Consider the following 25,198-nt stretch of genomic DNA (forward strand, 5'->3'; position numbering starts at 1 on the left):
CCCCAGTCATTTTTGTTTTAAAATTTTATTTCTGGGGTCAGCGCCAAGGCGTAGCAGGTAAAGCCATCATCTGTGGTGTCAGTATCCCATATGGGTGCTGGTTCGAGTTCCTTCTGCTCCATTTCCCATCTGGCTCTCTGCTATGGCCTGGGAAAGCAGTAGAAGATGGCCCAAGTCCTTGGGCCTCTGCACCGTGTGGGAGACCTGGAAGAAGCTCCTGACTGCTGGCTTTGAATTGGTCCAGCTCTAGCCATTGGAGCCACTGGGGGAATGAACCAGTGGATGGAAGACCTCTCTCTCTCTCTTCCTCTGCCTCTCTGAAACTGCCTTTCATATAAATAAATAAATCTTTTCAAAAAAGAAACAATTATTTCTTTATTTTCATTTTTATTTGAAAGGGAGAGAGAAAGAGAGGAGAAAGAAAGAAAAAGAAAGACAAAGAGAGATCTTCCATCTACTGGTTCACTCCCTAAATTCCTGCAAAAGTCAGGAACCTTGAGCTCATTTTGGGGCTCCCACATGGGAAGTAGTTGAGCCATCACCATTACCTTTCAGGGTGTGCATTAGCATTAGCAGGAAGCTGCGTGAAAGTGGATTAGCCAGCCCTTGAACCAGGCCTTCTGTTAAGGGGTGTGGATGTACAAAGCAGTAGTTTAACTGCTGTGCCAAATGCTCTCCCCTGGGCAATCTCGTGTTAGTAAACCATAAGTTGAGATCTGGTTGCTATAATAACTACCTTTTTAATGAGCATGTGTACACTTTTTGCTTCTGGCCTTGGCCATCCTGTTGTCCTATTACCCCGAAGATAGGGTTGTATTAAATAAAGTCTTGCATGTTCAGTGAGTAAAAATGATGTTTAGGACATGACAGGATACATGGGAAATTCAGTGGGAAGCATTTTAGAAAGTGAGATTTCTTTTCCAAACCATATGGACTCTTTCAGTGACTCCATCATAACAATAACAATCCCACTCTTTCTGATTAGTGCTTTTACTTAAGAAAACTGGAGACATTCGTTATTGTAATGTAGAACTCAAAGAATCAATCTGAATTATATTCTCAGTGGTTAATTACCACTGCCACCCTTGTATGCTAAGAAATTCTTCTGGCAGAATACCAAAGACCCTGACTGTTTTTCTTTGTTCCAAGATGAGAATTTTGATATTTAAATTTCTCAGTATCTTATTTTAAATTATCGAGTGTCCTTAGAAAAAGCGATCTTCTGTCTGGTTTGCTGTTCCCCTTTCCTGTTTACTTGGCCCTTGGCAGCAGCTGTCCTATTCACTGAAGTTTCACCTGCAGTGGGCATGGGAAACCAGGTGACTGGAGGTGACAATCTGATGAACTCTTCTGTCTCTGTGTACTGTGCTCCTAACCCCACCTAGACGATGAACGCTGGTTTGTGCCCAGCTTAGCTCATGAACCAATTCTCAATATTCTTATGGATTTGGGTGCAGTTTATTCTCTGGTGTTCATTTCTCCATCATTTAACTTTTTCCCATTATTTTGCAACAAGTGACATGAAACTATGATAAATTTAAGTATAAAAAGAGATTGGAATGAGAGTGAGATAGCTTCCCCAAAAGCAGGCAGAGTTGAACTGGCTCCTGGAGGCTTCCATTGGGCCATCTGGCACCAGATTCCTGGTGACTTTCCTGTCTCCACTCAGGACTGAGGTTCCCAGAGCAGCACCTCGCTTGTAGGTTTATTATGAGAATTTAGTGCATGTAAACTACTAGGAGCATCGTCTGGCACATGGTGATCTCCTGATTATAGAGAACTCCTCTTTTTAAGTAGATGGAAATGAGCTTTCTGGGTGACTCAACAAAGTTCTACAATTGGGTGGCTTGCAACAAGAGGCATGCGTCCTCTCCCGGTTCCAGAGGCTCGGAGTCTGCAGTCCAGGTGCCTGCAGGACGTTGCTGCTGCCTGTTAAGACTCCAGGAGCCTTTCTTGCCTCCTCCAGGACGCTGGCTTGTAGATGCATCATTCCAGTCTCTGCCTGTGTTTAGCATGGCTGTTTTCTCTCTGTGTGTCTGCGTCTTCACAGGGCACTCTCCTCCTCCATCTCTGTCCCCTTAAAAGACACTCACCGAGTCCTAACACATGGCTAGTTGTGATCTTTCTAAAAATTTGAATAATCTGCAAAGATATATCCAAATAAGGGCGTATTCACAGGTACCTGTGGTTAAGATGTGAATGTACCATTTTGGGAGACACAAGTTAATCTGAACTACCCATCCTGTGACTTCCCCCTCTGATACCCAAGATTAAACTCTGTTAATCCAGATACTCTATCCAGTAAGGCCTCAGAATACTATTCTATACAGTGTTTCTGACAGCTTTAACCTGTTGTAGAGTGGACATTCTGAGATGAAATCCATTTACCACCTTGTAGTCCTTTGAATAAAAGGCTTGCTTTGACTGAGTTAAATTATGACTCAGTCATAGGCTTGGGAAATGAGTCAGTGTGTTAGTACACTTGAATATGGGTGATCTAAAGTATATGTTATTAAAATAAGTTTACTGGGGCTGGCACTGTGGTGCCGTGGATTAAAGCCACCACCTGAAGCACCCATATCCCATATGGGTGCTGGTTCTAGTCCTGGGTACAGGTACTCCTCTTCCAATCCAGCTCTCTGTTATGGCCTGGGAAAGTAGTACAAGATGGCCCAAGTCCTTGGATCCCTGAACCTGTGTAGGAGACCTGGAACAAGCTCCTGGCTCCTGACTTAGGATCAGCTCAGCTCCGGCTGTTGAGGCCATCTGGGTAGTGAACCAGCAGACGGAGAACCCCTCTCTCTCTCTGTAACTCTGTCTTTCAAATAAATAAAAATAAATCTTAAAAAAATAATAAAATAAGTTTACTTTAATTACATCTATTGGTGGAGTGGCCATTGTATATGAAACAAATCTGGATTTTTTTAATTTGTAGATTTATCTTCAAACATTAGAAAAAATATTACCAAAGATGTTTACTAATATTTGTTTCTTCCTGTATCTTTTTTCTAAAAAAATTTCTCAACAGATAAAATAATTGTGGGTAGCTTTATGGGATACCTAAGAATCTTTAGCCCACATCCTGTGAAAACAGGAGATGGATCTCAAGCTGAAGATCTGCTTCTGGAAGTGCATCTGAGGGATCCAATACTTCAAGTGGAAGTAGGAAAGTTTGTTTCGTAAGTACAGCCCACTGATTCTGGTACTTTATCGTGGAGTATGTCAATCTCATACATATTTCCTCCCTCCCTCCCTCCCTCCCTCCCTCCCTCCCTCCCTTCCTTCCTTCCTTCTTTCCTTCCTTCCTTCCCTCCTTCCCTCCTTCCTTTCTTTCTTTTATATTTATTTATTTGTTGATTCAAAAGGTAGAATAAGGGAGAGGGGAAGGAAGAGGGATCTATCATCTGCTAGTTCACTCTCCAAATGCCCACAATAACCAGCCTGGGCTAGGCCAAAGCCAGGAGTCTAGAACTCCATCTCAGTCTCCCACACGGATGGCAGGGTGCCAAGAACTTCTGCTATCTTCTGCTACCTTCCCAGGCTCATTAGCAGGAAGCTGGATGAGACACGGAGACATTGTGATGCAAAGTTTATCAGCCTCTAAATATATTTTTGTATATTGTCACCTGAGTGTTCCTAATGATTGGGATACTAATTTAAAATAAAAAATAATTAATTTTGAGAGAGAGAGTGTGTGCGAGAGTGCTTCCATCCACTGACTTACTCCCCAAATGCCCCCCTTTCTCCTCCTAAGTGTGGGCAGTGCCCTGAGCTCTGGATTTTGGCCCACTTCTTTTGCTTCTAGTGCTTTGTTGACCCCAGGAGCTATTTTTTCAGGGCCCTTATTTATGCTTGGAATAACCAACCACTGGTGAGTGTTCATTCTCTTCTAGTGTTGTGTTTCTTTTCATCAGAAAGCTGCAGCATGGATGTGTTGGGCTGGGGTATGAGATGAGACTGTGTGATAGGCTGGGTTGGGGAGATTTGTGACTGATGTGGTTGCTAAGTATCTCCTTCATCTGAAAGCAGAGATGATTACATACCCAACACGTACCTAGCACATACTAGACATAATGGATTTCTAAAGTAAGGGCACTAAAGGAGTCATGCCTTTAGAAAAAAATTTTTTAAAAAAGATTTGCTTATTTATTTGAAAGGCAAAGTATGAATGAGAGTGGGAAGAGGAGGTGGAGGGAAGGAGAAGGAGAGGAGAGAGAGAGGGATAAGGATCTTCCAGCTGCTGGTTCACTCCCCAAATGGCTGCAACAGCCAGGTCTGGACCAGACTGAAGCCAGGAGCCAGGAACTCCATCTGGGTCTCCCCTGTGGGTGGCAGAGGCCCAGGCACTTGAGCCATCTTCTGTTTTCCCAGGCTTATTAGCAGGAAGCTGGGTTGGAAGTAAAGCAGCTGAGACTTGAACTGGCATTCTGATAAGGGATGCCAGCACTATAAGTTGTACTGGGCCACAATGCCAGCCCATCTAAAAAACATATTATCGCCCCGTTATTGTTTTTTTTTTTTTTCTTTTTAAACTGGGGAAGCGTTGCTTTGTACATTTTTTTTTTTTTAAAAGATTTATTTATTTATTTGAAAGTCAGAGTTAGAGAGAGTGAGAAGGAGAGGCAGAGAGAGAGAGAGAGAGGTCTTCCAACCGCTGGTTCATTCCCCAGTTGGCCACAATGTCTGGAGCTGTGCCAATCTGAAGCCAAGAGCAAGGAGCCTCCTCCAGGTCTCCCATGTGGGTTCAGGGGCCCAAGGGCTTGGGCCATCTTCTACTGCTTTCCCAGACCACAGCAGAGAGCTGGATCGGAAATGGAGCATCTAGGTCTCAAACTGTTGCCCATATGGGATGCTGTCACTGCAGGCAGCAGCTTTACCCACTACGCCACAGTGCCAGACCTGCCCATTATTGTTTAAAAAACTAAATGGAACCAGTGGTCATTCTGCACAGTAGTCTTTAAGTGTGGCTCTATTTACACACAGTAGTCTTTAAGTGTGATTTATGTGATCACCTGCTGGAAAGGGAGCAGGTTAATCTTAGGAAGTGGAGCTGTGCTAGGTCTTTGTAAATATTGTCTCAGTAATCATATCTATAAGTCAGCTATGGTCTATATTTATAGATAAGGAAACTAGAGCTTAGGGTTTAAGGTTATATGGTCCAGATTCAGATCTGGTTTCCCTGATTCCATACATTTTTTTTTTAATTAAGATTTTAAAAAATTTATTTGAGAGGTAGAATTACAGTCAGAGGGAAGGAGAGAGAGAAAGGTCTTCCATCCGCTGGCTCACTCCCCAACTGGCTGCACAATGGCCAGAGCTGGGCCGATCCGAAGCCAAGAGCCGGGAGCTTCTCTGGGTCTCCCACACGGGTGTAGGGATCCAAGGACTTGGGCCATCTTCCACTGCTTTCCCAGGCCATAGTAGAGAGCTGGATCGGAAGTGGAGCAGCTGGGACATGAACCTGCACCCATAAGGGATGCCAGCACTGCAGGCTGAAGTTTAGCCTACTACACCACAGAGCCGGCCCCATGATCCCATACTTTACTGTCTTTCCATGACATGCTCTTTTCTTACTGAACATGATGGAAAAATTGCTTTTAGTGTCCAGGGTACATGTAAAAACTGGTAAAGGTGGTAGCAATTATGGGATCATTCATATTTGCATTTTCTGGTAGTGCAATGAATGATAAATATTTTGTTTATTGCACCAATATTTTTTCAGATATTACCTTAATACAATTCTTATTTTGAAAGTGAGATATAGATACTTTGTAAGATTAATTAGTTGTACATATAGTTGAGTTGCAAAGTCAGAACCCCAATTCAGGTTTTTAGAATTACAGTTCTTGTATTTTAGAATAGTGTCTGTGTCAGAGATTGTACACTGGAGGACTGTTTCCACATGGAGTACTGCAGTGTTTTAAATTTAAAATAGCTGCCAGCATTTAAGAAACCAGGAGAGTTCATATAAAATTCCTGCTTTCTGATGTTTTTTGAAAAGAAAAAAAAAAAAAAAGTAGATATCTGGCCATAATCCCAGAAGCCAGTAGTAGCCACCTTCTTTAGTCTAGCCCCAGTCTCCAGTTAATCATAGCCACTTAACACCCTTTACTCTTTCACATTTATTAGCTTAACCCTGGATAATAGTGAATGGAGGATTTCTAGATTTCCATGCTACTGTACCTGAAAACCACCTGATATGGTCTGAGAAGTACAATGTTGATATTAGTTTATTTGTATTGGCAAGTTTGTTCAAACTGAATGTTTTTGAATACCTTTAATAAAATTTCAGTTCTGGAAGTGAGACGTCCCATTTACTAAGAATGATTAGTTTTTGTGATGTTCTGTTCTTTTCAAGTTGTGCTCACGTGATGTAGTTTGATTTAATTGAAACCTGTTCCAGTAGGGTACATAGGCCAGGGAGATGAATGACTTGCCCAGAGTCACAGGTGAATTAGCCCAAGAACAAGGACCAGAATTTGGTTCTCTTGTGAAGCCTCAGATCGGGTTGCTCCTTGGGTCCCCACTTGGTTTCTGTCTGAAGGCAGCCCCCTGAGGCAGAGTTGGAGCCTCTGGGGTTGTCAGATTGGCTGTTTGTTGCCATGTCTATTTTTGGTTTACTTACAGTGGCTGCAGTTGTCAGATCTTTTGAAATTATTTCACACTGTGTTACATCTGAAACTAATATTTCATAACTTTTAAAACTTTCTCCATTTTTTTCAGAGGTACTGAAATGCTTCATTTGGCTGTGTTACATTCTAGAAAACTTTGTGTCTACTCTGTCTCAGGTAAGAAACATTTTCTTTTGTAATGTAGAATTTTTATTAGGAACTGGGCTCCTTAACATTACGTAAGAATAGATATTCGCTAGTGCTGACTTAATGTAGAGAACAGAAAACATTCACTTTAAGGTTTTCTCATCTTGGTTAGCTTTTCTTCATTGTTCACTATTCCTTCGGGTACTCAAGCTGTTACATTTTCCTGGTCTCCTGTTTCTGTGCATACTTAAATTTCTAGTAGAGGGTTCCTTGTAATCTCCCTGCTCCAAGGAATTGTGTCCACGATTGCCTGTGATCAGTAGAGGGTCAATACTGGGCACTGAGGACCCTTGAGTGTTAAGAGAGGTTTCTTTTTTTTTTTTTTTTAAGATTTATTTATTTATTCAAAAGTCAGAGCTACACAGAGAGAGGAGAGGCAGAGAGAGGTCTTCTGTCCACTTGTTCACTCCCCAGATGGCCTCAATGGCCGGAGCTGCACTGATCTGAAGCCAGGAGACAGAAGCTTCTTCTGGGTCTCCCACGCAGGTGCAGGGGCCCAAGGATGTGGGCCATCTTCTATTGCTTTCCCAGGCCATAGCGGAGAGCTGGATCGGAAGTGGAGCAGCTGGGTCTTGAACTGGCACCCATATGGAATGCCGGCGCTTCAGGCCAGGGTGTTAACCTGCTGTGCCACAGCACCAGCCCCAAGACATGTTTCTAACAGTAGCAAAATTCATTAGATGCTGAGTCATAGTGGTTTGGAGTAGAGTTTTTTGGGTGAACCTCAAGTGTTTTTTCTTTGCAGTTCCAGTAACTTGGCATTTGGTTGTCTTCCCTCAACCAGGCCTCAAGGCACTTCCTTGGAGGCTTAACCAAATTTCACCCTCTCCCATGGTTCTGTGGGTACCAGGATAGTGGTTTGGTACCAGCATCTGGCTCTTATTAAATTTAAAAAGTAACTTGAGTTATTAGGTTAATTTTAGTTCAAGTTGGGAGTTACTTTTATGAATGTTAATATTAGGAAAATATGTGAGTAAGGAGAAGCTGAGTATTTGTGGGGTTATCCCCTACATGAAAGATAATCTCCTTTGGAATTTGATGTAAATGTTAGTTTCTAGGAATTAGATTTTTTCAGACTCATTCTCCTTCTCTTTCTCTTTCTTTCTCTCTCTCTCTCTTTTTTAAGAAACATTTATTTCCTTGAAAGGCAGCGTACAGAGAGAAAGGGAGATAGACAGATATCTTCCATCCACTGGTTCAGTTCCCAAATGGCTACAACATCCAGGTCTAGGCCAAGCCAAGAGTTAGAAACTCCATTCTGGTCCTCACATGGTGGCAGCGGTCAAGTACTTGGGCCACCATCTGTTGCCTTCTCAAGTTGCATTAGCAGGAAGCTGGATTGGAGGTGTTGTAGCTGGAACTCAGACTGGCATGCCAAATGGGAAGCTTAACTTGCTCTGCCACACACCAGTACCCAGACACATTCTCTTGATTGTAATCTTCCTTCTATCTTGCTTTCTATTTGAGTAATTATTTGTATTTACTATCAGTGATCTGGATAGCCTTTCTTTTTGAGCTTTATTTTAAATTTTATTTAAAAGCGAGACAGAAGAATCTTCCATCTGCTGGTTTAGTGCCCACAACATTTGGGCTGGGCCATTCTGAAACGAGGAGCCCAGAACTCAATCTGTGTCTCCCGTGTGTGTGTCAGGGTCCCAGATACTTGAGTGAGCATTTACTGTTTCCCAGGGTATGCATTAGCAGGAAACTGGATTAGAAGTGGAGTCACAACTTGAACCAGGCCCTGTGGCATGGGATATGGGTATCCCAAGCCACGTCCTAACGCTGTGTCTAACTTCTGTCCCAGTGAGCTGTATTTTCTTAGGCATTCTCTTTTCAGGTGAGGATCTGTTATATTTCTAAGGCAGGCTTTGGTAACCAGGCATATTGTGTATGGCAGACTTCCAGTAAATATTTATTGAATTAATGAGTGAACAAATTTCTGCATAGTGCTGAGGCAATTGATAGCTGAGTCCTTATTATTCTTTACCATGTGCTGTTTTCTTCTCCTTCTCCATAACCACTGTCATTTTATTTTCTTCTCTGCTTATATGAGAGGCTAGATGAAGCGCATTGTTACTAGTGTCATGGTATAAGGTATTGCTCCTCCTAGTGATAGGGCACAGATTCAGTATTGCATAGTAAGGGGAAAAGGTCTGATATAGGCTCCTTTATTGCATGAGTCTAGTTGTTCCTCTGTGCCTGGTCATATGCCTAGTAACTGCAAGTGTTATTTCACTACCTGGGTTGTGCAGGCCATGGAGCAGCAGAGCTTACTGGTTACAGTTACCCTGACGACTTCTTGGAGCACTTCTTCTAAAGGCCCCCAAGGGGCTCAAAGCCGGGCAGAGAGGTGGTGCTTCTGAGAAACTAGAAGTCAGGTCAGATTTTTGGCCTTCCCTGGTCTCACATAAATTGTGGCCCAGGAAGACGACAGCCGCTAGCATCCCACTGGGGCTTGCGGCGTGGACTAAGAATAAAAGATGTGTTTATCCAAGAAGCCCACCATAAGAAAGTAGCATGTTTTGTCACAGTTTGTTTACCGGACATTGGCATCCCTCCTTAAATTAGTGTTGAAGATGAAAGTTATTTGCCATGGGAACGGCGAATTTTACTGCTCTTTTATTCTTTGTGTTCATGTCAAGACTTTGTATTCTCTGGGGACCCATAGTTGTCCAAATTACATTCCTTTATGCCCCACCTCACTTCCTTCTGTCTCTCATTTCTAAAACCTCTGAAGATATTTGTAGGCTGACGATTTGTGTATTTGAACTTTTACCTAGCTTTTACTGTAACAAGGGGAGCACAAACATTTTCTAGTTTAAGTAAATTCATCAATGGATGAAAGTGTTAGCTGAGCCTGACATCTTTTCCCTCAAATGCCTTCTTTTCAAACATTTTTTGTTTTATTTATTTATTTTTTTATAGTCTGTGTGCTTCCAAAAAAGATTTGAGTCAAACTAGAAGACATCTTTAAAGTCAGTCTCCTGGATATACTGAAAACCTCCTTTTTTTTTTTTTTAAAAAAAAGATTTATTTATTTATTTGAAAGTTAAAGTTACACAGAGAGAGAAGGAAAGGTGAGGTGGGGGGGCTTCTATCAGCTGGTTCATTCTACCCCAGTTGGCTGCAATGGCTGAAGCTGCTCCATCCGAAGCCAGGAGCCAGGAGCTTCTTCTGGATCTCTGATGTGGGTGCAGGGACCCATGGTCTTGGGCCATCTTCTACTGCTTTTCCAGGCCATAGCAGAGAGCTGGATTAGAAGTTGAGCAGCCGGGACTAGAACTGGTGCCCATAAGGGATGCTGGCACTTCAGGTGGCAGCTTTACCCACTACGCCACCGAGCCAGACCCTGAACAACCCTTAATAGTCAGAGGCTACTGTGGGGACTTCTTCTTGGTGCGGGATATACTATCAAGTGTATGCTTAGTGCGGAGACACAGCAGGGTCTTGCTGCCTTGAAGTGAGCTCATCTTATGCTCTGGAAGGGAAAGCATTGCATGATTCTCACATTCCTTTCTGATGGGCTCCAATTTCTGGGTGAATTGGTACAGATGTGTGAGCTTAAGCCGTACTAATTATATTCTCTTAAATATTTTTCTCCAAAAATTGCATACTTCACAAATATTTACTAAACATCTGTTGTATTTATAGAATTTTAACAGGTGCCATGTGTATAGCTAAAAAGATGTGATTCTTTACTTTTGACAGGCTTATATGATCTTATTTAATACAGCCTTCATAATGATACTGTGTTATGTAATGTCCTTGGACTGCTTAGCAGTTGTATGAAATTGTACTCTAAACTATTATCAAGAAGAGCATTTCAAAATTTGTTTATTTTTGTTTATTTGAAGGTAGGAGAGAGAGAAGGAGAATGAGAGACAGACAGGCAGAGACAAACAGACATTTCCCATCCACTGGTTTACTTCAAATGTCCACAATGGCCAGAGCTGGTCCAGGCTGAAGCCAGGAGCCAGGAATTCCATCCTGGTCTCCCACATGGGTGTCACGAACCCAAATACTTGGGCCACTTCTGCTGCTTTCCCAGGTGCATTATCAGGACACTGTTTTAGGAGTCAAAGGGCTAGAACTTGAACAAGCACCCAGATACAGAATCCTGACATCACAAGCAACAGCTTAACCCACTGCACCACAGTTCCAGCCCTGAGACTTTTTTCGCTTAAATAAGATTTTATTTTAAAGATTTATTTATTTGAAAGTAGAGTGACACAGAGGAGAGGCAGAGAGAGAGAGAGGTCTTTCATCCAATGGTTCACTCCCCAATTGGCCGCAACGGCCAGAGCTGCGCTGATTCAAAGCCAAGAGCCAGGAGCTTCTTCCCGGTCTCCCACGTGGGTGCATGAGCTAAGGCCTTGGGCCATCTTTTACTGCTTTCCCAGGCCATAGAAGAGAGCTGGATCAAAAGTGGAGCGGTGGGTTCTTGAACTGGCGCCCATATGTGATGCTGGCGCTTCAGGCCAGGGTGTTAACCCACTGTGCCACAGCGCCAGCCCCTTAAATAAGATTTTGTTTAAACACAACTAATAGTATAAATGATCTAATATCCACCTACTTTCTAATTGATGGAATTGTATATTAACTTTAACCTTATGTAGACTATAATCATCTACACTTAATAGTCAATATGTTCATGGACAGTGTGTTTAAAGATAAAACCTATATAAATATTCTTTTTTTTAAAGATTTATTTTATTTATTTGAAAGAGTTACAGAGAGAGGTAGAGACAGAGAGAGAGAGAGAGAGCGAGAGTGAGAGAGAGGTCTTCCATCTTTCCATCTGCTGGTCCACTCCCCAGGTGGCTGCAATGGCCGGAGCTACATGGATTGGAAACCAGGAGCCAGGAGCTTCCTCTAGGTCTTTCCACATGGGTGCAGGGGCCAAAGGACTTGGGCCATCTTCTACTACTTTCCCAGGCCATAGCAGAGAGCTGGATCGGAAGAGGAGCAGCCGGGACTTGAACTGGTAGCCATGTGGGATGCTGGCACTGCAGGCAGCGGGTTTACCCACTATGCCACAGCACTGGCCCCTTTACTGGTGTCTTAATCAGTAATCCAAATACCTGGCCACAGAAAGTTTAGATTCTAAATAGTACTTTTATTGCAAGGTAGTTATCTAATGAAGAGGAATTATCTTTATTCTCCATCGTTGCGTTATTAAGTTTCAAAGTGCTAGTATTTGAAGTTTTAAAATCTACCAGTGCATTTGGAGTTTTTATAGAACACAAGTCTTAGTGTCATTTCATGCTAAATTTGCTCAAGTATTGGCTGCTGTTGTTCACTGATGTGAGTTCCTAATGTTCCTGCTTTCCTTTTGGTTAATAGTCATGCATAAGTGCTTTCCTTCTTCAGAGGGTTTGATCTGGCTGCGGGTGCAGAATGAAATTGGTAATTTCTGTAATGTTAAACCAGGTGTTTCTTGGATTTTTTCCCCCTGGTTTCTTGGAAGCTAGAACTCTCCCTAGGTTAATGCAGGTGTTTAGCTGGTTTTTGTTTTTTCCCCTTGTGGCTGGATTAGTTGTGATTATACCCCAGATTCCTGGTATCTCACTGATTTTATACTATCTAGATTAGAGACAGTCTATTAGGGTTAGCTGCCAAATTTGAGTCTCTCTCTCTCTTAAAAAAAGGTTTTATTATGTATTTCATTTATTTTAAAGGCTGGGAGAAAGTAGGGAAGGAGGGGAGGGAGGGAAGGAGAGAGAGAGAGAGAGAGAGAGAGAAGAAAGAGTACTTCACTCTCCAAATACTTGGGAGTCAGGGACTCAATCCAGGTCTCCCACATGGGTGGCAGGGACCCAGCCACTTGAATAATCACTGTTGCCTTCTAAGGTGCACATTGGAAGGAAGTAGACCTGGGAGCAAAGCTGGGACTTGAACCCAGGCCCTCCTATATGGGATGTGGGCATCCCAACTGTTGCCTTCACTTCTGTGTCAGATGCCTGCCCTCTCTTTTCATTTTCCCCATTGGTATGCAAATCTGTTAGCCATATTCCAGGGCATGGAACTGAGTAGGAGTGATTCTCCTCCTTGTTAGTTTTTCTCTTTCAACTGTTAAAAAGAAAATCTCTAGACAAATTAAATTTAACAGAGTTTAGTGGAGCCAAGAATGATTCAGAAAATAGGCAGCTGTCAGAACCAGAGGCGGCTCAGAGAGCTCTGCTCCTTAATGTAGGCAAGCAATATATATAGATAGAAAAATGGGAGCTAGAAACAGAAATAGGTCTCCCATGTGGGTACAGGGGCCCAAGTACTTGAATCATCTTCCGCTGCTTTCCCAGGTGTGTTAGTAGAGAACTGATAGAAAGTAGAGTAGCTGGCTCTTGAACCAGCACCCATTTGGGATGCTAGTGGTGGCTTAACCTGCTATGCCACAATGCTGGTCCCAAGAAATGGTACAATCTTGATGTTCTTTTCTTAGGGGAAATTGCCATTAACAATACCATGGGCAGCATAATCTTTACTGGGGGAGTATATGTGCTCCCATTCATTGGTTCACTTTCCATGTGCCTGAAATTCCTGGACCACGGCTGGGTTGGGAGCTGGGAACACTATCCAAGTCTCCCGTGAGTGGCAGGAACCCAATTACTTGAGCCATCACTTCTGCTTCCCATAGACTGCATTAGCAGGAAACTAGAGTCAGGAGCTGGAGCCAGAGATTGAACCCAAGTACTCTGATGTTGAATGGTTAGGCTAAACACTTACTCTGGGGCTTGAGTACTTTGAGAGTTAGGGCAGGAAAATGAATTTTTCAAGGGACGGATATTTGGTGCAGAAGTTAAGACATCTGTATCCCAGATTGGAGTGCCTTGGTTTGAGTCCAGCTCTGCTTTCCAGTCCACCTTCCTGCTAATATGCACCCTGGGAGGCAGTAGGTTATGGTTCAAGTAGCTGATCTCTACCACCCACTTGGAAGACCCACATTGAGGTTCTGGCTCCATGTTTTGGCCTGGCTCAGCCCTGGCTGCTGTGGGCATTTGGGAAGTGAACCAGCAGATGAGATAGCTCTCTGTATCTCTTCTAGTCTCTGTCAAATAAATCAAAGAAAGAAGACACATTTTTTAAAAAGAAAATAGATCACTTTAAAATGTTGGGAACTTTTTTCTCAGGCAATTATTTTTTTGTTCTGTTCTTGTTTATAAATGAAAGGAACTTAACCTCATTTATTTAGAGCTGAAATTATAGGATTTTGTTGTTATTTAAATAATTGCACTTTACTCAGACATAATGGGTCTACTACAAATAGATAATAAAATGTCTCTCTGGGATACTATTTTGTGTAATGGTGTGTTCTGGCTGAGAATTAAATTATTTTGACTGCACCATTAAAATAATGGTTATCAGTATGCTAATTGCTCATAATGTTTTACTGCTTTGTCATTTTAAACTTCAGTGAAATTGAATTACTTAGACTTGGTGTAGAGAAGAAATTAATGTTTTTTGTGTAAACAACTGCAAAGTGATTCTTTCCTTTTTTCTCTTCAGGAACTCTGGGTAATGTGGAACATGGGAACCAATATCAGATCAAGTTGATGTATGAACATAATCTTCAGAGAACAGCTTGCAATATGACATATGGATCATTTGGTGGTGTGAAAGGTAATTTGCTTTTAGTCGTGAGAGTGAGTGCAATTTCAAATGACAGATGTAGAATATTTGATTGTATAACGATGGAGGATAGTGTGATTTAAATCTTTGGGAAAGCTAAAATAGATGTTTTTATTGACATCTTTATACTCATATACCCAAACAAAATAATAAAAAAAAAGAAAACTTTAAGCATTGGATGTATTTGATTTTCATATAATCAACATTTTCGTTTAGAGAGACAGAAAAAACTACTTCTTTTTTTTACAGAGTTTGTTTCTTATTCATATGCTCATTGAGCTTTTTTAATGATGGACCTGGTGCCTGCTTCTCCTCCTGGAATAAAGGGCTGGCCTGCTGTTGGCAGGGGTCCTTGGTGTTCTCTGTTGCATGCAGGGTGAAGCTACAGACGCCCCTCGCCAGCCTCCCCATTTCCTGGGCTGCTACACAGGGTCGTGTGGATTGTTTGTGCACAAGAGCAGCTGGAAAAGCTGGCAAGTGGGGGCTGAAATCAGACTTGATCCTGCTCTCTGCCGTGGCAGAAACGACCTAGAGGAAGTATCACCTCTGCTGAGTACTTTTCTCAGTGAGGCTGGCTTCCTCCTATCATGAGGGTTTCCTTTTCTAGTTAGCAAAGGGCTGCCTGCAGTGTGCCCACCCAGTGCAAGAGGTCCCAGAATCATCAGGGCGTGGTGCTTCTGTGCGTCCATTGTTGTTATGATGTGGGAGGGTTCTGACAACCCAGCTTCTCTGATTGTACCATGACATGGTGGGGTAGGAGCTAGTGGTGACACTCACCTGGGTGCTCTTGTGACTCTGTGTGTGTGTGTGTGTGCATGTGCCACCTGCAGAGCAGATAACTAGGGATTTTACATTTTTGCTCTGTTTGGGCTCATGCTTTTGTGAGTTTATTGCTTGTTTGTTGCATTAAAGAAACTACCTACCTTTATTAGATTTTCCTTTCATGACACACGAGAAAATGATTCAGTTTCGAAGTATCCCAAACTGAATATTTCGTACAGGGAAGTGAAGGCAAGGACTACATGAATTTAGGCATACTGAATCAGTGGTGTTGGGGTGCTGGGACTCAACACCTGACTGGGTAACAGGAGCTAACCCAGTAACAGGAATGTGTGTATTGTTGGAGGAGGGTGTGAGATGCCATAGTTGGTGGAGAGGAGAGAGAACTAAGGTTTACGAGAGAGGCCAAGCTCTGTTAGTGGAGTGCCACTTCCCACCCACAGTGTTCACCATCGAGTTTCTCTGTTGTCTGACACACTCGGGGCACCTAGGTCTCCCTTGTTAGCTGTTTTCAATTCTCTTTCCTCTTCCAAATCCCCCCAAAGTAAATTGTTCAATTCTATGCATCTGGAGTTCCAGAAGTTATGAGAAGAAAGTGCTTTAGTTAGACAAGTGAAAGATTTTTCCTGATGGTATCATGACTGTTCTTTAGATGGCCTGGGAAGTGTTGTGTTCTGTAGGTTATTCTGTTTCTATTTTATTATCATTCAAGCTAACCCAGTTGGAGTAAATTCTTTGTTCTTGTCTAATATTTTTGCTAGGTTTAGTAATGACTTGCTAAGTAGTATGATGGGGCTTAGGGTATAGCACCCTAAAATAAGGCACCTTGGTAGACAGAAAAAAGCGCAGAGCAGCCCTGACTTCCCTCTGGCCGTCTCCGAAGCAGGCCCCAAAGCCGGAAGGGTGTTGTGACTCTCCTCTGAAGTGGGTCCCAAGACCCTTCTGTGAGAGATGCCCTCCCTACGCGTGGAGGGGAGGAAGAGCCTCGTCTCTGAGGGTGAAGGGTCACAGTGCAGAATATGAATGGGTCAGCCTTACTAAGTCCTCAGTTTATTCTCATTAGGTTCTACTCACTTTGCCCTGTCATATTTCTCCATGATTGCTCACTTCCTGATCAAACCAAGCATAAAAATACACAGAATCAACTGCTTCTTCAGGTCTTCATTTTCTTATGAAACTCCTACTGTACATAAAAGTTACATTGAATGAAGTTACATGTGGTCTTCTCCTGTGAAACTGTCTTTCCCTTTAGGGACCTCAGCTATGAACCTAGGTGGGTGAGAAGAAGATATTTTCCTCTCCTACAAATTATAATGGCTTTGAGTTTTGAAAGGAATGGATGGCTTTGTGCCTATATAATAGCTTTTTTCTTTTATCTCTTAAAACAAGAAACCATTCTGGCATGTTTTACTTTCCTGTGGTTAAGAAATAAAACATTCTGCGATTTGAAACAGAAATATCCGAGTAGCAGAAGGATCATTCTGTTTCATGTCTTTGAAACAATGATATATGTCACTAAAGCATCTACAAGAAGATGGAAAAGGCATGGCAAGTCAATTCAGAGAAATTGATGGGAGGGATGGGCAGTTACTGCTGATGGGTAAAAGGTTTCTTTGTGGTTTGAGGAAAATATTTTAAAATTAGATCATGGCGTTGGTTGCACAGGTCTGTAAATACATTAAACACTATGGAGTATGTAAAGGAGTGAACTTTACAGTGGGTAGATAGTGTTTCGGTAAAGCTGTTTGTAACCTGTGCATAGGCTGAAAACTGATGCTGGCGAGATGACGAGGGTCTGCGCCGCCATGCATCGCACATGTCTGTGTCAGATGACTGAGACTCTCACAAGGCGAGCTGGCTGTTAAGAGCCATGAAAATGTTCCTGGATGCTGTAATGTACCTTATGGGAATGTATGTTAGCAAGGGATCCAGATTATGGAAAAGCCCCATGAAATTTCCCTACGTTCGTTTCCCACTTCTCCCTGCGGTCCTTCCCTTCCTTCTGTTTATACATCTATATTTTCGTTTGCAATATGGAGAAATTAGAAGTGATCTGAGCGATAGCTATACCAATTCAATGGGTTATTACAAATATAAAAATTAAGGTATATTTGATGACATGAGCATCTTTGTACATAAATCTTTGTTTGTAATTATTTCCCTGATAGAATGTGGAAATTGAATTAAGTTAGGTTGTTATAAGAGATGGTTTTCTTTTAATTTTAATCAGTTTTTGACAGTCAGTGTGATTTGTAGATACAATTCTAAGAAAAGAACATAATGATATTCCCTCCCTCCCTCCCTCCCCTCTCACCCTCTTTCCTTCTCCCTTTTTTTTAAGCTTTTATTTGAGAGAATATGTTTTAAAATTACATTATAGTAAAAATAGTAAAATTGCTTAATACTGAATAAGAAGTCTAACAAGTAAAAAGCAAAAAGACTCTAGTTTAGTGGGAATATAGACAGTGGCTACAAATAATCTATAAATAATAATTGAATGGAAAAATGACCATTTCACTCATAGACAGTAAATTTTAAAGTCAGGATATATTTCTCTTAATATGGAAGTATCTTTCTTCTTTGAATACTGCATACTACATTGTAAAAAGTCCAGGATATAGGAAGAAGAAAGTAAAAGTAACTTCTAAGATATGCACATTAAAAAAGAATTTTCTAAGCTTGATGTCTCAGTTGTATATTTAATGTGCACCTTTCAGAAAGTGAGCTGACCATTACTTTTTTGTTTCTAAATTTTAATTTATTTTAATTTGAAAATTAGGAGACAGAGGGAGAGAGGGAGCAAGCAAGTGAACAATATGCTCTAACGGCCGGATGGCTCCCCAAATGCCTACAACAGCTGGGGTTTGGCCAGGCAGAAGCCAGGAGCCAGGAACACCAATCCTGGTTTTCCATATGTGAGGCAGGAACCCAAGTACTTGAACCATCACCTGCTGCCTCTCAAGGTGCACATTAGCAGGAAGCTGGATTGGAAGTGGAGCTGGAGATTGATATGGAAAATGGGCATCCAAGGTGGCATATTAACTGCCGTGTTCATTCTTTTATTTTGAAAACTCCCTTAGAGTTCATCTGAGTTTAAAAAAGAAAATTTAAAAATCCTTATCTTCTAAATTCCTCTGAATTTAATATAGCTTCTTGTGGAAGTTGTAAGTTCAATAATCATGATAATAGTCTTCTGAAAAAGAATTAAAAAACAAAAAGCATAACCTAACACTATTTTATACAAATCAATTTCAAAAATAGAGGAATGCTGCAGGAAAGGTGATTTTGTATGTGCATCACAAGGAACTACCACTAGATGGCAGTCCTCCACAACTTTGGGCCACACTTGGCACTGCCTTTGAGCAAGGTATGTGGGAAAACTGAAGTTATCCGTAAAACACGGCTTATACAATTTAAGGATAATATACACTGTGATTCTTTGGTTTTTATTTTTGTACTGCATATTTATCTACAACGTGAAGTCAAAATTGATTACAGCCACTCTGAATGAACTCGGGCTGTGCACTGCTCTGTCAATCAGCCATGGCACTGTCACACTGTGGACCTTCTTACATCCACTGACTGACTGACGACTGTCTCTTGAGGTGCTGACTCTTTGTTGGTCCAGAACGGGACCTTGGTTACGACTTTCTGACAGCGTTCGAGTAATGCTAAATTATAGAGGTACAGAGGCATCCTGCGTCTGCCAAGTGTGTAGTCTGCACCAGGCAGTGTTGTAAGCTCTTCATGGGTTGAAAAACTCGCCAAAGATGCACTTAGTAAGTGGTGAAGGAGAGATTCTAGTCCGGGTTCCCTGTATCCGGAAACTTGTGGTGTTAACAGAAGTTTCCTCTTCTGGGCTCTGAGTGAATTTACCTCCTTCTGAGTTCATTAAAAAACTTCACTTCAGGAGGCAATCCAGCTTGATTTAGTTAAGGTTAATTGCATAACTTGATTCTTCATAGATTACGTAAAATAGATTGAGTAACTTCTGTGTCATGTATTTGCTTTTTCAGTTATGTTTTCAGTTTATGCTTTGATTTGGGAGAAAAGTAAAAAAAATAAGAAATCAAAAAGTACAATTCTGTTAAAAAGATTTATTTTATTTATTTGAAAAGCAGTTACAGAGGGAGAAAGAGAGGGAGATCCTCTATCTGCTGGTTCACTCCTCAAATGGCTGTAATGGCTAGAGCTGGGCTAGACCAAAACCAGGAGCCAGGACCTTTTTCTAGGTCTCCCACGTGGATGCAGTGGCCCAAGGACTTGGGCCATTCTCCACTACTTCCCTAGGCACATTAGCAGGGAGTCGGATTGGAAGTAGAGCTGTCAGGACTCCAACCAACACCCATGTGGGATGCTGGCATTGCAGCAGCTGGTTTTACCTGCTGTGCCACAGCACTGGACCCAGAAAAATACAATGTGAATGGCCAGATGACTGTTTGGGCTTTTGATGTAGTGGGTTTTTTTTTTTTTTCCCCGGAGGGGAATGTATTTGAAGATCAAAAATTTCAAAAATTTGGCCGGCGCCGTGGCTCAACAGGCTAATCCTCCGCCTTGCGGCGCCGGCACACCGGGTTCTAGTCCCGGTCGGGGCACCGATCCTGTCCCGGTTGCCCCTCTTCCAGGCCAGCTCTCTGCTGTGGCCAGGGAGTGCAGTGGAGGATGGCCCAAGTGTTTGGGCTCTGCACCCCATGGGAGACCAGGAGAAGCACCTAGCTCCTGCCATCGGAACAGCGCGGTGCGCCGGCCGCAGCGCGCTACCGCGGCGGCCATTAGAGGGTGAACCAACGGGGCAAAGGAAGACCTTTCTCTCTGTCTCTCTCTCTCTCTCACTGTCCACTCTGCCTGTCAAAAATTAAAAAAAAAAAAAAATTTCAATACTGAGGCGGGTATTTGCTGCAGCAGTTGACACCTGGTTCTAGTCCTGGTCCTTGATCCCAGCTTCCTGCTGGTGCTCACCCTGGGAGGCAGCAGTAATGGCTCAAGGTACTTGAGTCCCTGCCACCCACATAGGAGACCTGATAGAATTTCTGACTCCTGACCTTCGGCCTGGCCTAGCCTTGACTGTGGTGGGCATTTGGGGAGTGAGCCAGCAGATGGAAGATCTCTGTCTCTCTGCCTTTCAAATAAAATGCCTCTTTTTTTTTATGATGGAAGATTTGATTCTGAGTTTTATAAAAATGCTATTTTTCTTGAGAAATTAATGCTTAGAAAGTTTAGTGAGGGACATTAAGTATGGACAAACAAGGTATAGTTTGGACATATACTGAGCCTGTTTTGAAAAATGTGAATTTGAATTGATTTAAAAATATGATAGTAAAGTTGGCAGAATTTGTTATTTGGTAATTTGAACTCTACTTGTTTTTGAGAAAAGGAACAAAATACTATTTCTTCCAGATTTTCCTTTTATTGAGTTTCATTGTGTTACTAGAACTTCCAGTGGTTGTTAATGTGGTATTTTGCCGCATTAAAATAAACTTGTCATTTCAAAATAGTATTTGGACAAGCGTAGAATTAATATTGACTAACAGAAAGCCAGTGGTTGACTGAAGAAAAAGATGTTTTTACTTTATGGTCACAACTGGATACATTTAACTTAGTAAAATAAGGTGCTTCATGTAGTCTGTGTAATGTACTAATCTTGCTGTTGTCAAGGCATTTGAGCTACAAGTTTCTTTACTCATAGTTTGACTTAGATACCCTGTAATTAGCTATATCCAAGGAATCCTTCAAGTGTGCAGCAGGAACACTGGGAAGAAATTGTTTATTAGTAGGAAGTGCGTGGAGACTCTCAGGTCCTGAAGCAAACCTGGTGTGGTAGTCTTCCCCTGTTTCATGTCTCTCTCTGCCCACCCATCTACCTACCCACCTACCCGCCCATCTATCCACCCACCTACCCACTTACCTACCCATCTGTCTACCCACTCACGCATCCATCTACCTGCCCATCTTCCCATCCATCTACCTACCCACCTACCCATCCATCTACCCACCCACCTACCCGCCCATCTACCCACCCACCTTCCCACTTACCTACCCATCTGTCTACCCACTCACCTACCCATCCATCTACCTGCCCATCTACCCATCCATCTACCTACCCATCTACCCACCCAGCTACCCATCAACCTACCCACCCACCTACCCACCTACATATCCACCTGTCTACCCATCCTTCTGCCCACTCATCTGCCCATCTGTCTACCCATCCACCTACCCACCCACCTGCCCATCCATCTATCCACCAACCTACCCACCCATCTAACCATCTGAAGCATATTTGTGGAGAGAGTTCTGAGTGCTCAGGCACTGCACTAGTTTCTTGGAGTAGAAAGATGGTAAAAGGTGCTCTATGTTTTCAGGCAGCTCACAATTGAGGGGGCAATAAAGATGAAAAATGAACTATAATATGAAGAAGAAAGTCATAATAGAGATGAATACACATAAAGTTCTGCTGGGGAATAGCTCCCTGCAGGCTGAGTGAGATGTGTGTGCATGTGTGGGTGTGAGGGGGAGGAGAGTGGGATGTGTACTGCTACCTTTTTTCCCCCTAACCCTTCATTTTTATCTTCTTTCATCCAGAGATTAGTAATTCCAGTTTCCTATAAATGAGCGACTTGATGGTCTAGCGTAAAGCTTTCATTACCTGAAGGTTGAGCCATTCAGATTCCTTCTGGGACAGTTTGCTTGAGAATATTTGTCATACTTTGGAGCACTTAAAAATTACTTTGCTTTAAAAACTTTGGTATTTTCCAGACTTTTTTTTTTTTTTTTTTTGACAGGCAGAGTGGATAGTGAGAGAGAGAGACAGAGAGAAAGGTCTTCCTTTTTGCCGTTGGTTCACCCTCCAATGGCCGCTGCGGCCGGCGCTTCTCGCTGATCGGAAGCCAGGAGGCAGGTGCTTCTCCTGGTCTCCCATGCGGGTGCAGGGCCCAAGGACTTGGGCCATCCTCCACTGCCTTCCCGGGCCATAGCAGAGAGCTGGCCTGGAAGAGGGGCAACCGGGATAGAATCCGGTGCCCCAATTGGGACTAGAACCCGGTGTACCGGCGCCGCAAGGTGGAGGATTAGCCTGGCTTAACAGGGACTAGAATTGGCGCTCATATGGGATCCTGGTGCCACAGGCCAGGGCTTTAAACCGCTGCACCAAAGCGCCGGCCCCATGATAGACTTCTTTACCTATAGCTTCAGTGCTTCAATAAGGTGAAATTCTCTCCTTTAGCTGCTGTTTATCTTTACTAGAGAGGGATATAGTCCTCTTCAACAGGACTTCGGCTGTGTTTGCTGAGAATGACAAATTTAAGGGTAGGAACAGGAAGAGGAACTCACCCAGGGATTAAGAGCTACAAATGACAGACAGGGGACATGGTGTCACGAAAGGGAGGAAGAAGACTTCCGAGAGGCGGGGGGGGGGGGAGTCAGCAGTGTCAGAATAAGGGCTGGAACATTGGAAAGAAGATACTGAATGTGGTCGTTTCTGAGTCATTGGCTATCACAGGGACAGCGTTTGGAGCAGAAAGACAGTTCAGAATGTTGGTCACATTGTCCTAGAATGAGGAATTCACAGGGGAGAAGTGGAGATCCCAAAGCAGGCTGTCTTGTAAAGAGCTTTGGCCATGAAGAAATGAGGAGGAAGTAAGGCCATCATCAGTGGGGAAAGGGTTATATAAGGAGGGAGGACACTGGATGAAGTCTGGTTCTGAAGAACAAAATGCCTCCTGTAATCTTTGCTGAATAAATTCACTTCAACACATTAAAGAAACTGTTAGGGAGGGTGAAAGCCTGGGAGGGAGGATAAGGTGGAAAGTATCACTATGCTCCTGAATCTATATGAAGTACATAAATTTCTTCTGCTTAAATAAATAAAAAAATATAATAAATGTTTGGATCTGTTGACCCTATTTTGTCCCTTCAAGTTTTGTTTCAATTTGTGTTTTATAGTCATGTTGAATTGTTGCCTTCTTTTCATCCTGGTCTGGCTGAAAAGCCTATGAGAGCATTTCAGGAATGGGAAGCCAAGACACTGTGGCAAAAAATGTTCTACATGAAGGATCTCTGTGAGTGAGACCCCAGCAGAAAGAAGTGGGAGAGAACTTCCAGTTTGCTTATGGCCTTGTCCAAATACTGATGGAGTCTGTGGACTCAAAAGACTCCAATAGCCTAGGCATTCATGTCAAGCCTCGGGTGGTCACTGACGTCATACATACGAGTGTTAATTGTTAAATTAACAACAGGAGTCAATGTGCACTAACTCTCCATGCAGGACCCCTGTCCTCAGTGAATTGTATTATGAGAGTTATCTGTAAAACTAGTTCTCAAACAGTTTTTTTTTGTGTGTGTGTGCAAATTGTTGAAATTTTAGTATAGAGTTTGTCTTCTGTATACAAAGTTAATTGAAAAGGAATCTTAATGGAGAATGGGACTGGGAAGGGGAGAGGAAGGAGGAGGATGGGAGGGTGGGTATGGTGTGAAGAATAACTATATTCCTTTTTTTTTTTTGCCAGGCAGAGTTAGACAGTGAGAGAGAGAGACAGAGAGAGTTATAGACAGTGAGAGAGACAGAGAGAAAGGTCTTCCTTCCGTTGGTTCACTCCCCTAATGACTGGCTGCTGCACCGATCCGAAGCCAGGAGCTGGGTACTTCCTCCTGGTCTCCCATGCGGGTACAGAGACCCAAGCACTTGGGCCATCCTCCACTGCCCTCCTGGGCCACAGCAGAGAGCTGGACTGGAAGAGGAGCAACCGGAACTAGTACCCGGCGCCCCAACCAGGACTAGAACCTGGGGTGCTGGCCCTGCAGGTGGAGGATTAGCCAAGTGAGCCATGGCGCCGGCCGAATAACTATATTCTTAAAGTTGTACTTATGAAATTTGTATTCCTTAAAGATAATTTAAAAAATAAAGTGATCATATAAACAGGAAAAAAATAATTGTAAAAAATTATTGCCTTCTTTTCATAATGAATATGTGGTTTATGGGAAAAGGACTCATAAATACTTAGAGATTATCACACTATTGGGTTAATTTTTTTTTCCTATTTTTACTCTTTCCCAGTTTTTGCTTCTTTGCTTTAATTTTTTTAAAAGATTTATTTTATTTATTTGAAAGAGTTACAGAGAGAGGTTGAACCAGAGAAAGAGATAGAGAGAGAAAGAGAGAGAGAGAGAGAGAGAGAGAGATCTTCCATCTGCTCCGGACCAGAGAGGTCTATCTTTTCGTTTCACTCCCTGGAGTGCTGCTTTCACACTGACAGCAGAGGAAGCAGTGGTGATTTGAGGGTGGCAGGAGAGGTGGATGTGTATTAGAGGAATTAGAAGTTCAGCCACTAAGAGATGTGCTGTACCCTAGGCTGCACCTGCCGTGTGCTGGCTACATTTTGGGGGGATAATTACTCTAAATATTAGTATTTACAAGTTATAATCCTTTTTAATTGCATGCTTTGTAAATTCTTGTCTTTTTTTTTTTTTTTTTTTTTAATTTATTTGAGAGAGAGTTACAGACAGAGGGAGAGACAGAGAGACAGAGGGAAAGGTCTTCCATCCACTAGCTCACTACCCAAATGGCTGCAATGACCGGTCTGGGCCAGGCCGAAGCTAGGAGCCAGGAACCAGGAGCTTCTTCCCAGTCTCCCACATAGGTGCAATGGCCCATGGACTTGGACCATTTTCCACTACTTTCCCAGACCATTAGCAGAGAGCCGGATGAGAAGTGAAGCAGCCGGATTTGAACTGGTGCCCATCTGGGATGCTGGCACTGCTTAACCTACTAAGCTACAGCATCAGCATCTTTTGTCATGTTTTTAGTCTTGGTATGCATAGATATTTTAAGTTTTGAGACATGTTACAGATTCTTTATAGATGAAATGAAATAGCAGGATTTTTACTTCATCTTTTCCTCGCTTTCAGTATTTCCCACACCAAAATTAATATATTTCTGTTATAAAACTAATGTCCACAAAGGAATATTTATTTAT

General features: G+C 42.5%; 1 protein-coding gene across 4 annotated transcripts in view; it reads left to right on the forward strand.

The window, feature by feature from the left end:
* BBS9 (Bardet-Biedl syndrome 9) overlaps positions 1-25,198 on the forward strand; it is a 445,045-nt gene that overhangs the window by 10,709 nt on the left and 409,138 nt on the right. For all 4 annotated transcript variants that reach the window (XM_062178843.1, XM_062178842.1, XM_062178845.1 and 1 more), the window contains exons 3-5: positions 3,029-3,179; positions 6,724-6,788; positions 14,325-14,438. In XM_062178843.1, the coding sequence (XP_062034827.1) occupies positions 3,029-3,179; positions 6,724-6,788; positions 14,325-14,438 (330 nt within the window). The remainder of the gene's footprint in view (positions 1-3,028; positions 3,180-6,723; positions 6,789-14,324; positions 14,439-25,198) is intronic.

Source organism: Lepus europaeus, chromosome 20 (assembly GCF_033115175.1).
Source record: "Lepus europaeus isolate LE1 chromosome 20, mLepTim1.pri, whole genome shotgun sequence".
Taxonomy (NCBI): Eukaryota; Metazoa; Chordata; class Mammalia; order Lagomorpha; family Leporidae; genus Lepus; species Lepus europaeus.